The 17,881-nt window shown below is 42.8% G+C and overlaps 1 protein-coding gene across 4 annotated transcripts in view; it reads left to right on the top strand.

Moving 5' to 3' along the window:
- Positions 1 to 17,881, top strand: part of LOC119893438 (kelch-like protein 25) — a 91,251-nt gene that overhangs the window by 7,644 nt on the left and 65,726 nt on the right. For 2 of the 4 annotated variants that reach the window (XM_038705577.1, XM_038705580.1), the window contains exons 2-4: positions 2,982 to 3,212; positions 3,388 to 3,493; positions 12,215 to 12,460. In XM_038705577.1, coding sequence (XP_038561505.1) covers positions 3,031 to 3,212; positions 3,388 to 3,493; positions 12,215 to 12,460 — 534 coding nt within the window. In that variant the 5' untranslated portion in view covers positions 2,982 to 3,030. The remainder of the gene's footprint in view (positions 1 to 2,981; positions 3,213 to 3,387; positions 3,494 to 12,214; positions 12,461 to 17,881) is intronic. The other 2 variants (XM_038705578.1, XM_038705579.1) reach the window with 2 other exon arrangements.

The raw sequence follows: 17,881 nt of genomic DNA, 5'->3' as shown, positions 1-17,881 counted from the left end.
GAAAAAAATCTTAAAAAACAGAGGATTCTCAGGCAAGTTCGGAAGCACTGTTGCCAGTCCATTGCAGGGCCACACATAGACCATAAACCACTCACACTCACACCTAAGGACAATTTTAGGGTCACCAATTAACCGCATGTCTTTGGATGGTGTGAGGAAGCCGGAGCAATCGAAGAGAACCCACGCAGACACGGGGAGAACATGCAAACTCCACACAGAAAGGCCGGGGCAACCGGGGTTTGAACCTTCTTGCTGAGAGGCGACAGTGCTAACCACTGCATCAGCGCGCCGCCCTGGCCGTGATATATCTGGCACAAAAATAGTTAGTTAGGTGGAACGTTGCTCGAGAGTTACTTTTTATGGCATGGAGCCATTTTGCCACAGTGCACGAAAAACCATCCATCATCAACCGCTTACCCTTCGTACAGGGTCGTGGGAAGAAAACCATATGAAACGTAAATTTTCATGTTTGAATTTTGTGCGCAATTTTTTGACTTTTCGTGAACCTTTAGGCCATCAAAAATGCAATTCAATGTGTGAAATAATTTTTTTTTTTTACATTAATTTCTCGCTAGAGGTGTGCATCTTTACTGCTCTTTCGAATCGATTATGATTATCAGGTCTTCGATTTGATATCTCGATGCATCACCTCAAGGAATTTGTCGGTACCTCATTAAGATTATGAGTGCTACGATGTGATTGTAAAACAAATATGATAAAGGTGTCTTTTTCTCACTGTGTGAGTACAATCTAAACAAGTAGGTAGTAATGAAATGCAGATATTTAATGTTACTTCATATAAATGTAGCTACCATTGCATAGCAGCAATACATTATTACAGTGTTATTACTGACCTCTGCTGCTGCTATTTGTTTTATTTCTGATGTTGCTGTTATTAGTACAAAGTTAGATACAGGTTGAACTAAGCACTTTACAATGCTCCAGCCAAACCACGTTCACTCCACCTTAATATATCTGTTCCTTTTTTTTTTTTGTCTTGTCTAGTGTAGTTACATGTTTGTGTCCTGTAAGTTGATTATTGTCTTTTCGTTCATTTGTGTACTCGATATGTGGATGAATGACAACAAACTAGCTGCCAAAAAACGTCCTGCTCAGCTTCCAGGCCGCAGTCTGAAGAGGAGATGTTAACTAGTGCTATCTGCCTTCACTTTTCCAGTAGTTGGAAAACAACAGACAGACTTTAATAAACGGACACACTGTGACCTACACTGCACATTTACTGCCACACTGACACGTAGCGTTCATGTTTTCCTCTGCTCCTCTGTGAACAGGGAGAACCAGACGTCTTCGTTGTGTGCCCAGCAGACAGTCAGAAGCTGCACTTCCACATTTCCGAGTTCCACCTTTTTCGTTCCATCAACATTATGTTATCAATTAACCTCTAGATAATCGATTATTATTATTTGTTAATCAATTCATAATCGTTCACATCGCGATGCATCTAAAAATCAAATATTCTCCACACCCCTACTTCTCGCATGTTTCATGCTCGGCCCTTAATAAACTGCCAACTCTGTGGCGTTGAGCATGGGACTCACACAATTGACACAGCAGCAGTAGGGGTTGTGGCAGCTGTGGCTCAGGAGGCTGAGCGGGTTGTCCTTTAATCGGAAGATCGGCGGTTCAATCCGCGAAGTGTCCTTGGGCAAGATACTGAACCCAGAATTACCTCTGGTGGCTGTGTGAATGTTAGTTTCTGTTTGAGCTGTTAGGTGAATGTGTGTGAATGGTGAATGCAGATGGAGTGTAAAAGCGCTTTGAGTGGTCGAACAGACTAGAAAGGCGCTATACAAGTACGGACAACTGCACTTTGTGACTGTGAGCTGCACTTTATCAGAGGAGCTGAAGTTAACCTGTGTGGATTTGAGTTGAGATTTCTGCCTGATTGGTTTCAGTTGGTTTTGGTTTCCACCAAAACAGTCCCAAACTGGGTTCTGTGTCTGTCAGACGCTCTGGAGGGCGTACTACCACACAAGCAGAGCAATAGGCTTTTAAAGCAATATGATTTCTTATTAAATGATGACGTTAGTTATTATTACGACTGTTTTCTGAAAGGTTTTCTCATTGAGGTGAAAAGGTGCCTCATGCACATTTAAAGAGGTTTGTTTTACAGTAAAAGGAGGAATACAACTGTCATAGTGCTTTATCATGATATTGAGTACAAATGTGTTTTGTATATTTTGAGTGCAGGATGAGGATTTCTTTGTGTAATTATTTTTCTTGGTCTACAGTCAAATTTCTGAAACAGTTCACAAACTAACAACAACATAGCATTATATCTTGTCACAAGGTAAGCAGGTAACTTACCTGTTAATTAAACTTGACATTATAGAACATTATAGGCCCTAGTGTGGGCAAGCAAATGTATAGGGTTGAAAAACTTTCTAATTAACAACTACTAATTTAAGTTTGCTAGTGTATGCTATCATTATGGGTGTCACTAGTTTCAACATATTGTTTATTCTGGACTTTGCACCCTAACTTAAAAATAATAATAATAATTACTGATTCTTACAAAGAGACTTACAATTGCTAAAGCCTCTATGTCAGAGGTTGCACGCCTCTGGAGCTACTAGGGGTTAAGTGTATTGCTCAGGGACACCATTGGTGGATGTCCCAATGGGAATCGACCCGGGTCTCCCACACAGCTTGAGATTGAATTTCCGTATAGACTTGCTGGTGTAACGTAATACCGTGATACTGCCAAAGCCTAATCTGTCTCACCCTTGATTTTTAGATTTTAGGGTGTCTCTCACAGAGGGGTACAGCATAGTCTTTCATCTGAGAGCTCCTTTTTTTTATATAGTTGTGTCATGGTGACATTACGCCCTTATATTTCCAGGTTTAATTATGCAAGTCAATATGGTGTTCTTGTTGACCACATTTGAAATGTATCCATACATACAGTATAATTGTTACTGATCCTGCAGCATGTTTTTCCTTTTTTTGTCATTGAACAGTAGGAGAGATTCTTCCAAGTGACTCCCTGGAGGTGCCAAAGAACCCGCCATGTCAGTGACTGTTCATGAGAATCGTAAATCCCGCACCAGCACGGGCTCCATGAACATCTCACTCTTCCACAAGCCTTCACATCCCGATAGTGTCCTGACCCACCTGAACACAATGAGGAAACAGTGCATGTTCACTGATGTCACTCTATGGGCCGGAGATCGGTCCTTCCCATGCCACAGGTAAACACATGCTGACAACATTTGTGCATTTCACTGCTAACTTTCATCAGACACAGCCATCCCACTACTACAACAGAGAGTAACAGCAACAAACTTTTCTAGAGATGTTTTATATTCTCTTTATAAGACCTGCCATTTTTGATCACTGACAAAATGCTGTGTTTGTGTCTTGCAGGGCTGTCTTAGCAGCGTGCAGTTGTTATTTTGAGGCCATGTTCAGCGGAGGGCTACGAGAAAGTCTGGATAGTGACGTCAATTTCAGAGACAGTATACACCCTGAGGTACTACAAACTAAAGAAAATTAAACCTTATTTTTCCTGTTGAACATCAAAGCCTCTGTGTGCTTGCTCAGACAAAGTGTGATAAAGTGTAATGTTGAATTGTATTGGAAAGCTCCTTGGATGAGTGCATTTCCAATGATTTTTGTAAAACCAACCTGAAGCCTATGTACACTTTCCTCAAGTGGTCTACATATTCTCTGAGCTTTTTGTCACACGTTCTTTTGCTCTTGTTCTCTTGTCTGTTTTAGGAGTCAGGTTCGCAGACAGCAAAGCCTAACTTTGTTTTTAACATTAAAAAAACGACAATCCCTCATTGGGGTGGCTGCGACTCAGGGGGTAGAGCGGGTTGCCCGTTAATTGGAAGGTCGGCGGTTCAATCCCCAGCTCCTCCAGGCTGCATGTTGAAGTGTCCTTGGACTGAACCCCGATTTGCCCCTGGCAGCTTTTCCGCCAGTGTGTGATAGTTTCTGTTTGAGCACTTAGTGAGCGAATGGTGAATGCAGTTGTAGTGTAAAAGCGCTTTGAGTGGTCGAAAAGACTAGAAAGGCGCTATACAAATACGGAGCATTTACATTCAAGCAGAAGCTTGGTCACTGCTCTCACTGAGGTCGTGAGATGCATCCCTGAATTATTGCTTGTTTTGGACCAGTCACAAAGGAGTTAAACATCACTTCCTGTTTTCCCTAGGTGGCGCTAGACAACACCCGCCAATTATGTTTTCCATCAGTACATGAAGTGTGACCACGTAGTGAAAATGCTGTCAATCAAATAATTTTCAAGATGACGTGACGCCTACATTTTCTGTCCTTTTTTTCATTTAAAAAAAAAAAAAAAAAAAAGGTTGAAAGCATAAAAACACACCATATAAATAGAGGACCTCTCCCATAGATGTACTGACTTTAACTTAAAAAAACAGTTTTTCAAAAAGTTTTTTGTAATTTTTCTGATTATTGAAGTATCACAATGTCATGACTGTCTGGCCTTGACTGCTGTTTTGAAAACTTCTTTGAAATTACTTTAAATGGGTTTTGCCCTATTTGGCATGATTTCCAAAGTGTTTTGTAGTCCTCTACAAAATCGCAAAGCATCTGTATTTATATTTCCATAATAATACACAAGCAAACTCCGATGATGTGGATTTTATGAAATAACGTGGTGCGGCCATCAACAAACAACCATTTTGGGACTTTTATGTTGAAATCCATTAGAAGACAGGAAGTTGAAAAATATACCAATTTGCCAAGGACCCATTAAAACTGCAACTTTTACATATAAAGTACTTTTATTGTAGCATGATTTGGAATATGGATTTTCTGCAGTTTGACACACTTTTTCTTATATTTCAGAAACAACAGATTTTTTTTGAAGTCTTTGTGCAATATCATGAGAAAAATGCAAAAAAATAAAAATAAAAATAAATTTAGAGCTTGTAATGTCACTTTGGTAACTATGCAATATAAGTAATATTTAATTATTTACTGTTTTACCAGTTGTTCAGTTCAGTCTTTATTGTCCCACCTGGGGAAATTTGATTTGCAATAGGGTTAAAACAAACATACATGAGACATAAACAAAGACAAAGTTGCCACTGCCAAATAAAGAAAAACTGCTCGCCATGTACAGCTTGTTAATTCTGACCCTGCAGCAAGAGCGGAGTCGCTTAAAGAAGAATTTTACAATGAAAACTAAATGAAGCAACATGTTGGTCTTGTGTGTGTTTCCAGGAGGAAATGCATTTTTTATGAACATGTTGGTGTAGCAGCCCGCCCTCACCAGAGAAACGGTCGTTTTGGTCGATTTATTACGACCCATGTTTACATTTTTAGCAACCTCTATTGGCTGTGGCAAACCCGGGACTTTGATGCTGGAGAACCGCATTCGATTCCCATGTGAGTTCAAGTAAATGTAGAGTTATTTCAATGACAATGGTGGTACCTTGAACATCCTCTTGCGTACATCAGTGCACTGGACTTCACTTTTAAACATGGCTGCTGATTGGGTAACACCTCTGACACACCCAATAAATGAGAAAAGCATACATGCAGTTAACACCACATGCCTGCAGTTAATGTAATTAGATTAACTCTATTGTCAAGTTATATGTTTGTTCAAAACAAAGCCGTAAATGTCAAAATAAATGTTTGCAATGTGATTTTCATTAAAAAAATGTTTGTATTCACAAAATTCTGTAAAATTTTAATAACATCTGGTTAAAATATATGTTGGTGTAGGATTTTTTGTTTATTGATCTCTTTAAATATATATTTATTTACAAAAACCCAAGAGAAAAGCAAACGCATTGTATCTAAAACCTTCTATATTGCATGTTAAAGAAATAATTAAAATAAATTATGGTCGCATCACATGACATTTGGTAAGGCCACAGACAGTTTATGTAGATGAAAAAACACTAAAATCATCTTCTGATTGATTCTGTAGGAGGAGTTCATTAAAGTACGGACCCTGTAAAAAGCCATAAATGGGCTGAAATTGTACATTCAAATCAAAATGACTTCCTGTTGGGTTTTGCCTGTGACTCCAGGAGGCTTTTATGTGCGTCTTCAGATGATACATTTACCTAAACAGCTTCGTGCAGGTAGGTGAGACAGGGCACTGAGGCTTCATTGTTGAAGGTTCACTTCCTGCTGCCAGCAGGTGGTGCTATAAGTGAATTTTGGCCTTTAGATGTGTTCAGGGTGTGACCGTTATCAAACTGAGACTTGGTTGAGATTTGAGGCGAAGCATTGAACTTTGTCACCATGCCTCTGACAAGCTGTTACACGAAAACTCACAAGCTTCACAACATCAATGTATTAAGGCTCTTCTAGGACTATTTTGAGGTGGGTGTGGTCAACCTGCTGTGCGTAGTACATTAAAGGGGTGAAATTTAAAACTTCTTGTTGCCAGTGGGTGGTGCTATGACTTTGAATGAATATTTGCATATGGACGTGTTCAGGGTGGAACTCTGAATTCTGGTACAGATGTGTGCATGAACACTGAAGTTAAAAAAACTTACTGTTTCATGGCGAAACATGAATTTTCAACGCCATATCACGGACATGCCCATCGATGAAAACTCACAGATAGCCCAAATTTCCATTGTCAATGCCTTTAGATTGCAAAGCCAAAATTTGAAGTTGATCGGATTAATTCCCTTGGAGGAGTTCATTAAAGTACATAACCTGTGAATCTTAAAAAAAATTAAAATAAAAAAAATGGCCGACTTCCTGTTGTGTTTAGGGGATCACTCCTTGAGGCTTTTTTGTGGGTCTGGACATGATGACAGCTGCCCGAGGTCGCTAGACGCGCCCTGATTCTCACGCGTTATGGACCGGTCACAAACCAGTCAAACTTGCTGTGTCCCCTAGGTGGCGCTAGACAACACCTGCTAATTATACGTTGTGTAGCAGTGGCTGAAGTGTGTACCACACTATGAAAATGCCATTTAAAGCAAATGATTTTTGTCAGAAAGGGCTTATTCCCTGTTGCCAATGGGTGGCGCTATGACATTGAGTGAATATTTGCATGTAGACATGTTCAGGGTGGGACTCTTATCAACCATGTAAAGTTTGGAACAGATCTGAGTAGGGATGAAACAATATGAAAATTTCAAATCACGATTATAGTGACCAAAATTATCACGGCTGTCAGTATTATCACAGTATAGTAAAAATGTGCTGAAAAAGATTAAAATGTACTGAGACACACACACACTGAAACCATTTCAACAAGTTTTATATTGAAAACTACAAATAAAATTGCCATTTTGTTTGCATAAACAATAAAATGACAATCAATACCTTTTCTAAACATGTTTCTGTTTGTATGTGTGTTAGTATAGGTTCTTGAGAAAATATCAAGACACAGTCTTATGTTTTTTGAGCACCTTTATGCCGTTAAAATTGCTATTCATTTGGAAGAAAGAATAATAATCATTACAATTTCAATAGGGTCCTTGCATGTTTCATGCTCAGGCCCTAAAAAATAATGTTGGCACTTACTTCCTGTTGTCAATAGGTGGTACTACCACTATAAATGAATTTTGGTGGGTAGATGTGTTCGGGGCGGGGCAGTTATGAAGCACGTAAAGTTGGGTACAGATTTGAGCAAGTTACGAAAACTGCCTGTTTCACAGTGGAGCATGTAACTGCCACCTGTTAGGAGACGGGACAGAAAGGACCCAAACGCAACACTCAGAGGGAAGGCGGTTTTATTGAGGATTCACGGAGGGGGCTAGGTAAGAGGAGAGGTGGACGCCAGGGGACGCGGGCATGGAGGACCGAGGAGCAGGCGCCGTGGAGGAAGCCCGAGAGGAGAGGACCGGAGGATGAGCCCAGCCGACTGAACGGATGACGAGGGTGAGTGAACCCGGGAGGGAAAACAGACAGAAAGACAGGGTTAGTGACTGGAACGACAGAACGCAGGGAAAATGAGAAAAAACAAGGAACATGAGAGCCTGGACGTAGAGGTGGCACCAGGTAAGGAGCAACGACGATCAAGTGAGGATGGTGTGGAGAACCGGGGTTGAAATACAGGCTGGGATGAGGTTGATTACTGGCAGGTGTGGCAGGCTGACGAGGTGGCTGATGAGGTGCAGGTGTAGGTAGTTGGCTGGGCTCAGGAGCCGAGGGAGAGAGGAGGAGAACACAGGGAGGCAGGCAGAGCAAAACAATGGGTGAAATAAAGTGAGAAAAAAAAAGTAAAACCAGGACACCCCGTTTCCCACGTCTCTAGAATCAAGCCTGTCACCACCAGCTCCCTCTCCATGCCAGTGGCAGCGCCTCCCCCTCCACGGATGATTGATGGTCACCCCGCCTACACGTTGCGCCGGCTCCTGGACGTGTGGCGTAGAGGTCGGGGATACCGCTACCACAACGTTTTCTGAACTGACTTTTTTTTTTTTTCATGCACTTTTCCATCAACAAATGATCAAATTTAAGGCATTGCCCTGCAGATCCAAAGATTGATGGTTGGAATTCTGGTCACAGCATGTTAACTTCAATACTGACCTGGGGAAATATTTCTGTGAAAACCATTTAAATTTTGAGGGCCTAAACCTTCATGAGAACTTTGAACACACGGCAGGCAGGTCAACAGCCAACAGGAAGTCGGACATTTTGGATTTAATTGTCACATTTGGCCATTTACACACTTTGCACTTTAATGAACTCTTCCTAGAGAATTAGTCCATGCGACTTCAAAATTTTGCTGTACGGTCTCATCCCATTGATGATTACACGTTGTACAAATGGTGAGTTTTGGTTGACCGGGGGAGCCTGTGGTGTGGAGCGGAATATCAATGATTCGCAACGAAACGGGAAGTTGTTATAACTTAAATGTACATGCTCACATCTGTATCAAAGTCTATGTGATTGAAAATGATTCTGCCCCCAACACTTCTACATGCTAAAATTCAGTTATAGTCATAGCGCCACTTACTGGCAACAGGAAGTGTGCCCTGTGTGCCATTAAAAGAAATTTTCTCAATGTGTTCCATACATGATATACTGGGCCATAACATATCATTGCTGGGTGCTCCTTTGCACCACATAGAGGACACAGGAAGTGACTTTTAACCCTTGTGTTGTTTAAATTATCACCCAATTCTGTGTTACACCTTCTTAGCCAACTTCATTCCAACTCATTATCACTAGTTTTATACTTTTTTTTTAAAATTCAGGGTCAGGAAATCTCATTTATTTGAAAGTATGCCTGGGCATGCCATAAATTGGCCGTGGCTTCTTTACTGGATTAGTAACAGCGAGCAACAACAGACGCAAGTATGACTGCTGAGGTATTTGATCCACCTTTGCTGTACACGTAATGCTCCTGTTGTTTGTCATGTCCAGCACCATCTTTTCAATTTGCTCTGGCAGAAAACATCTTATCTGTTGAAGCATATTCCTCATCTTCTTTACAGTTTTGCTCATTTTTTAATAAATCCTTTGCTTCTGCATTTTCCTCTTGGTCTCTCTCCTCCTCAACAGGGTTCCAAATTCATTCTAGAGCCTCTGACACAGTATACTATGGTAGACTACGATAGGGAGCCCTCTTTATCCTGTTGTCTCAGACTAAAATGGCTAAAAAGCTTCAAAAGCTCAGATTTATCAACAAGGAGTGGTAGGAGCACGTTTACAGAGATGCGCTTACACTGAACAAAATTATAAACACAGCACTTGTTTTTGCCCCCATTCATAATGAGCTGAACTCAAAGATCTAAAAGTTGATGATACATGGAGCATCTTTTAGAGCAATCGTGCAGGGCAACATTGCCGTCAGTGATAATGAGTAAAGATTACTACCGTAATCCCTTTCCCCACCATTCCACCACTCGCCCCTATCCGTTCAAAACATAGTCGGACTTGCCACTAGCAAGATTGCCCAGCAACATTGCTCAAAAAGTTGCCCCATGTATCATCAGCTTCAGTCTGTATGTACACAAAACGCACCATCCTTGACGTAAATCCACGACTGTGCGGCAGCTCAGCGGCACCGGACTTTGTTGTTCATGTCCGCTGATAGCCGAACACGAAAGAAAGAATGAAGAACAAGGGAGAGAGGCGTTCTTTCCACATCTGTAAGTAGCTGCTGCCAATATTGTGTCACAGTTCCGAAAGTTAGTTGTCCAAAGATATTAAATGACTTAAGACCAGTGTCTCTCACATCGATTTTAATGAAAATTTTCGAAAGATTTGTGAGATCTGAGATATTAAAGACGACGAGTGTTTATTAGATCCAATGCAGTTCACTTATAGATCAAAAAGAGGTGTAGAGGATGCAACGGTCACCTTGATACATCTGCTTTTGAAACATTTGGAGGGGAAGGGGTCTCATGCAAGGCCTCTATTTGTAGATTTTTTCCTCTGTTTAATACGATTCAACCTCACATTCTAGTAAGTAGACTTTTTAACAGTTCAAACTGAGTAATAATTTAGTCGGATGGATTTTAGATTTTTTGACTGAGAGAACACAAAGAGTGAAAATAAATAACACAATCTCTGCACAGGTTACTTCACCACAAGGATGTGTACTTTCTCCACTACTGTTTATTCTCTACACAAATATGTGCCATAGTCATTTGGAAAATTGTTTGAAATACGCAGACGACACGGTAATTGTCAGTCTGCTTCAGAATAATGAGAACAGTCACGGAACTATTATTAATGATTTTGTTGAGTGGTGTTTTCATTTAAATTTAAATGTACTGAAGACCAAGGATATGGTTATTGATTTCAAAAGGAATGTCTATATGCATGAAGTCACATCCATTAAGGGTCAAACAGTGGAGTGTGTGCAGACTTACAAATACCTTGGGACAATCATTGATTCAAAGCTGAGTTTTGAAGCCAACTGTGAAATGGTGTGTAAAAAGGGTCATCAACGTCTGTTCTTTTTAAGGAAATTGAGAAAACACTGTTGATTATGTTTTATCGTGCTTTTATTGAATCCATACTCTCCTTTTCTCTGGTATCTTGGTACGGGAACTTAAAGTTAAAGAGTCGGAACTCTATTAACCAGATTGTGAAATGGTCCAGTAGGTTGATTGGGGAACCACTACTGAACCCAGCAATGGTGGCTCTACCTGGTGGTCATATTCAAGACCGACTCCATGCTGCTACAGTGCTGAATCGTCGGGGATTGTAACAAGTCCTATTTAATGAATCTGATTTAAGTTAAAAAGTCAGGAGAGAATGCTTTGTTTTGGGGTGAAGGGGGGGTGGTAGGGAAAGCAGTGTTTCCCATAATTAGCCTATAATTTTGATAATTATCAATGCAGACTGCCACATATTGATTTTCCAAATTTTTACTAGACATATTTAAAATCATTTTTGATCAAGGAGCTGTATTGAGGATCATATTCGTGAAGCACTTCCTGGCTCGCTCCCTCTTTCTCTCTCTCTCCCTCCCTCTCTCTCGTGAACACTGCTGTACAAACCTGTCCAACTAACTAACTAATTACTTTTAACACCCAGTAATAAGTAATGTAATATTTTTTAAGGAGTAATAAGTAACTAGTAATATATTACAATTTCTGAGTAACTTGGCCAACACTGCTCACAGCAGAAGGTCGTGGGTTCAAACCCCTGTCGTCCCGGCCTTTCTGTGTGGTGTTCTCTCCGTGTCCGCGTGGGTTCTCTCTGGGTGCTCCGGCTTCCTCCCACTGTCCAAAGACATGCAGGCTAGGCTAATTGGTAACTCTAAATTGTCCTTAGGTGTGCGTGTGCCTGGTTGTTTGTCTATGTGTGGCCCTGCGATGGACTGGAGACCTGTCCCCGCCTTTCGCCTGATGTAAGCTGGGACTGGCTCCAGCCCCCCGCGACCCTGTACTCAGGGTAAGCGGGTGACGATGGATGGATTGTAGTGAGAGCACTGTGGTGTTCAGGACTGGGTACTGTACACATGGTGTAGAGTACCAAGTACCCACGGTGCTCCAGTAGATAGCACTGTGGCCTGAAAGCAGAAGGTTGTGGGTTCAAACCCCCAGCTTTTCTGTATGCGACTCTCCTTCTCCTTCTTCTCCTTCTCCTTCACCTCCTCCTCATCCTGGGACTCTGGAATGGTGGGATTTTCCTTCATATCCTTCATACTTTCTTTTGCCAGTATGGACGTGAAATACTGTAGGTCTTAAATTGCATTCATTATGGAATGAAAAGGGTCTTGAAATTTTTAATTAAAACGGAAACACTGTTAACAATACTACTTAATTCTCTACTCTTTCAGGTCTTGGAGCTTCTGCTGGACTTTGCCTATTCTTCTCGAGTCATCATTAATGAGGAGAATGCGGAGTCATTGTTAGAGGCAGGGGACATGTTGCAGTTTCATGACATCCGTGATGCAGCCGCAGAGTTTTTAGAAAAAAACCTGCACTCCTCCAACTGCCTGGGGATGATGGTCTTATCAGATGCTCATCAGTGTAAAAGACTGTACGAGCTGTCGTGGAGGATGTGTCTGTTACACTATGAGACGGTAAAGATGACTTGTTTCCTGGTTTCTTGCACTAAGTCATGTCCTGGTGTCCATCAAATTACACTTGCCTAATCACTGACTTCAGCTTTGACGAAGACAGAATTCAGCCGAAAGTGTATGCTGTGCTATTCCATAGAATGTAGCCATAGACTGTATATAAGAAGTGGATGTGGTCATTGTGACGTTCACTTTGTGGACTGCCGTTTTGAAGCCTCCAATTTGGCCAATAGCGCGCCTCCCAGTTGAGTTTTTGCAACCAGCGGCCCCGGACGTGACCATATTTGGACAAGACGCTAGGTGCATATGTAATTCACGTTAACCGGGGTGATAATTTTGTCTAGAGAGCAACAGTCTTAAAACTAAATGTACTCACCAGAGAAAGTGAACAGCCAACTCTTAATAAGCCTTTTCAACGGCGATGGTTAAATTTGTACAGTGCCGTGGGTACGAGTCACTCTAGCCTGACTGACTTGTCCGTAGAGATCATAGATAATCCCACCCTGAAGCATACTCTGCTTTATGGTCTATTTTCATCTAAATGGGACCATTATATACTGAATGAACATCATGTTGTATTGAAGAAGACATGAAACTAGTGATTGAGACCATAAATTCATTAGGAAAATTTTACCATTATTTTTAATGGAACCGGACTTATTTTAGCAAACAAAATAATCGCCCCCTGCTGGCCGTTCGATAGAATGCTGGTTTAAGGGACTTATGCGTTTGCATCAGTTCTCTGATTGGAAGCTTCCCGCTTAGCTATTACAGCTGGACTAGTACCTGTGATTTAAAAAAATAAAATAAAATTCTGATTCTTTTCTGAGTGTTGAACATCTTCTTAACTTCTATAACTACTGGTTTGGTTGACCCTTCTGTAGAAAAACATAGACTCGGTGACTGTGTGCCAGAGGTTAGATGTAGTACTAACCATGGCCGACTGTGATAATGTGACAACATTCTCTGACATACCTCTTTTCAAGCCTTATAATAAATAAAATAATAATAATAAACCAAAAAACATTTTATTTTGAATAGGGCTATCCCCGACTTAGGATTTACACAGTCGAATCAGAATCTTGCCTATAGTTGACTGTCTGATCGACTGAGTCATATGTCTGTGTTGTGCCGATTGTGCGGGGGAGTTACACACAAAGTAACTCCGCTGTTATCTTGACAAGTTGCAGAGCTGCAGTCTCTATTCATTACTTAGTGTAACTTACACTGTACATGCATTGAACAAGATGGCGCTGCGTATAGCTGCCTCGGTACAGTGTGTTAGGTGTGCTCTGTTAGGGGTCCAAGCCCAAAATGTCCTGATTATAAGCTAACAAATGTTTGAGAAAGATGCTAAAAACAGGAAGTGATGTCATATCTTAGGTTTGGAATGGCCAATCGACACAGCATGGTCTCCTGACTGCAGGCACCAAAGTTGAAAATATGCCCATAGGCGGCGCTGTTACTCTAGATTAAAGACGTCAAAAAAATCCCATTTACTTACATGCATTTTATATTTCCATAACCACGAGTCCGATTGATACCAAATTTGGGTAATTTGTTCCCCATTTGCCCCCCCATTTAGTTTATAATTAGGACATTTTTTGTCAGATCAAAATTTCCTTTTATCAGCTTGGTCCAGAGATGGTCTGTGCCAAGTTTGGTGCCGATCGGACTTGCCGTTTCAGAGGAGTTAATCAAGATAGGTTTTACAGTTTTCACGATTTAGTGAAATGAAAACGTAATCGCACAAAAGTCCTGTCCTATACCATACGAATCGGCAGCATCCCCCAAACACGTATATATAACGTTTATGAATGTGTGCTGTAGTGAGGCCAAACTTGGAGGGCTAATGTGGCATGCCCCCCTGAGGGGCTGTGCAAAATTTGGTGCAACTAACCCCTAGGTGGCGCTATTTACCCTGAATAATTTGTTCCAATTATAAGCTAAACAAATGTTTACGAAAAACGGTAAAAACAGGATGTGATGTCATATCTTAGGTTTAAAATGACCAATCTACACCAGACCTGGGGACCTTATCTGGCACAACTTCCCAAGGAGCTGTATGAAATGTAGTGTCAATCGGCCTCTAGGTGGCGCAATTAATCATATATGAAAGAACATTTCTATAGATGTACATTAATTTTATACACGGCCTCTGTGGGGCGAGGGGCGCAGCTGGCGCCAGGGGGCTTGGACCCCGCTTACAACTGCTTGCAGTTCTAGTTTTGTTTTGTTTTGGTGTGTTAACTCAGTTTTCGGCTGTGATTCCCGGAGCCCTTTCACCAGAGAAGAGCTCACGAACATCAGGGGAACAACTCCAGCAGATTTATTTCCCACTTTTCTTGCGTCATCAGTAGAATTATTGGACATTTTAGTGAAGGGCTCGCTTGTTGTTGTTCGCGCTGTGAAGTGCCGTAAGAGAGGGAAATGAGCCAGGTCGCTTGTGCGCCTCCGCCGGCACACTGCTACCAGCAACATTTCTCTCCAACGTGCGATGTCTGTGCAACAAACTGGACGAACTTCAGCTTCTGGTGGGGAAAAACAGTGCATGCTGGCCAACCGGATACTGTGTGTGGAGCAGACAAACCCAGACTCCCTCGTTATTGCTCTTGGTGACTTTAACAAAGGAAACCTCAGCCAAGAAAACCCCAAATACAGACTTTTTCGTTTATAAAGTGCCCAACCAGAGAGGGGAACACTTTGGATCACTGTTACACCACAGTTAGCAGTGCCTATCACGCCATCACACGCGCTCCACTGAGACATTCTGATTACGTCATGGTCCACCTGATTCCTGATTCAAAGCACTGGACCAGTGAAGCTGTAGAGGATCTTCAGGCGTGTTTGGACTGCACTGACTGGAATGTTTTCAGGACTGCTACCAACAATCTGGATGAGTTTACAGAAGCTGTGACGTCCTACATCAGCTTCTGTGAGGACAGCTGTATACCAACACGCACCAGGGTGAGTTATATCAATGACAAACCCTGGTTCACCGCCAAATTCAGACACCTGAGGTTGGAAAAGGAAGAGGCTTTTAGGAGTGGAGACCGGGCCAGGTTTAAGGAGTCAGGAGTACAGGTTTAGCAAGGCGATGCGAGATGCTAAACATCTGTACTCAGAGAGACTACAACACCAGTTCTCAAGAAATGACTTCAGACAGATCACCAGCTACAAACCTAAATCTCCCCACTCCATTAACGACTCACGCCTTGCCAACGAGTTGAACCAGTTTTACTGTCGCTTAGAAAGACAATGGGACAGACCCGACACCATACCCCGTCACACCACTGATCGGCCACAGTCCACCATCCCATCCCCCACCTCCTCCCCCTCTCTTGCCATCCTGGAGAGGGAAGTCAGCAGACTTTTCAGGAGGCAGAAACCCTGAAAAGCAGTTGACTCTGTCTGAGACTCTGTCTCCACATCCACAAAGCCTCCACCAACATCCCTGTCCCCAGAAAACCAAGGACCACACAACTAAATGGCTATAGACCCGTCGCCCTGACCTCTGTGGTAATGAAGTCTTTTGAGTGCCTTGTGGTGTTCCACCTAACATCAAACACAAACCCTCTCCTAGACCCCCTGCAGTTCGCCTACAGAGCCAACAGGTCTGTAGACGATGCAGCTAACGTGGCCTTTCACTTCATCCTCCAGCAACTGGACTCCCAAGGAACCTATGTGAGGATCCTGTTTGTGGATTTCAGCTCTGCTTTCAACACCATCATCCCGGCCCTGCTGCAGGACAAGCTCTCCCAGCTGGACGTTCCTGACTCCACCTGCAGGTGGATCACAGACTTCCTTATGGACAGGAAGGAGCATGTTAAGCTGGGAAAACATGTCTCTGATTCCAGGACCACCGGCACCGGTTCCCCTCAAGGCTGCGTTCTTTCCCCTCTGCATTCCTCCCTGTATACTAACAGCTGCACCTCCAGTCACCAGTCTGTGAAGTTCCTGAAGTTTGCAGATGACACCACCCTCATTGGGCTCATCTCTGGTGGGGGTGAGTCCGCCTACAGGTGGGAGATCGACCATCTGGTGACCTGGTGCACCCAGAACCACATGGAGCTCAACGCTCTGAAGACCGTGGAGATGGTCGTGGATTTTAGAAAGAGCACAGCCCCACCCTCCCCTATCATCCTGTGTGACTCCCCAGTCACCACTGTGGACTCCTTCCACTTCCTGGGCACCATCATCTCAAGTGGAAGCTGAACATCACCTCCCTCACCAAGAAGGCCCAGCAGAGGATGTACTTAGCTGAAGAAGTTCAGCCTGCCAGAGACAATGATGGTGCACTGGCGAGTAGGAAAGATTGCAGCTGACTCCTCCCACCCTTGGCACAAACTGTTTCAGACTCCTCCCCTCTGGCAGGAGGCTGTGGCCCATCAGGACCAAAACCTCTCGCCACAAACAGCTTCTTACCGTCTGCAGCTAACATCATCAACAAGGCCCGGGTCCCTCACTGACACTCCCCCCTTTCAAATAATACAAACGTCTCTGCAAAATTATTTCATTTCATATCATGCACAAACCTGGCACACTGTGTCGAAGAGTAGGTATTGGTCTGTGTGTGCACCAATCTGCAGGCTCCTGTCTTCTTCAATGTGTACAGCACAGTCCAGGAAGGCCAAACTGTTGTTGTGAACATCTTCTCGCGTGAACTTGATATTGCTGTCCACAGAGTTGATGTGTTCTGTGAAGGCTTGCACTTCCTGGCTTTTAATTTTGACCCAGGTGTCGTCCACATATCTGTACCAGTGCCTCGGTGCTGTTCCTCTGAAGGAGTTGAGGGCTTTATTCTCCACTTCTTCCATGTAGATGTTTGCCACAATCTGGGATACCGGTGAGCCCATGGCACAGCCATGCTTCTGTCTGTAGAATCCACCGTTGTACTGGAAATAGGTGGTGTTTAGACAGAGGTCAAGTAATTTACAGATCTGGTCAGGGCTCAGGCTAGTTCTGTTGTCCAGGGTGTTGTCTTGTGTTAGCCGTTTCCTAACGGTTTCTACTGCCTCTATGGTGGGGATGTACAGACCTGTATATTGGGGAGACTAAACAACCACTACACAAACGCATGGCTCAACACAGAAGGGCCAACTCCTCAGGTCAAGACTCTGCAGTCTACTTACATCTGAAGGACAGAGGACACTCGTTTGAGGACCAGGTGCACATTTTAGACAGAGAAGATGGATGGTTTGAAAGAGGTGTCAAGGAAGCCATCTACACCAGGGTCGAGAAGCCGTCATTGAACAGGGGAGGGGGTCTACGCCACCACTTATCCCCCACTTACAATGCTGTCCTTTCATCACTTCCCAGGAAACTCAAACGTAACCTATTGGCCTCAGGTGAAGATGCCAATGACGGTCATTCAGTCTTGGCCACCGGTAGTCCTAACGACTGTAACGACTGTCGTCACAGCAA

This window comes from Micropterus salmoides, unplaced genomic scaffold, assembly GCF_014851395.1.
Source record: "Micropterus salmoides isolate LMB-PRFRI ecotype aquatic unplaced genomic scaffold, ASM1485139v1 Ms_hic_scaffold_8, whole genome shotgun sequence".
NCBI classification, from domain to species: domain Eukaryota; kingdom Metazoa; phylum Chordata; class Actinopteri; order Centrarchiformes; family Centrarchidae; genus Micropterus; species Micropterus salmoides.
The sequence above is the reverse complement of the archived record's forward strand: the minus strand, read 5'-3'. Positions and strand labels throughout refer to the sequence as shown.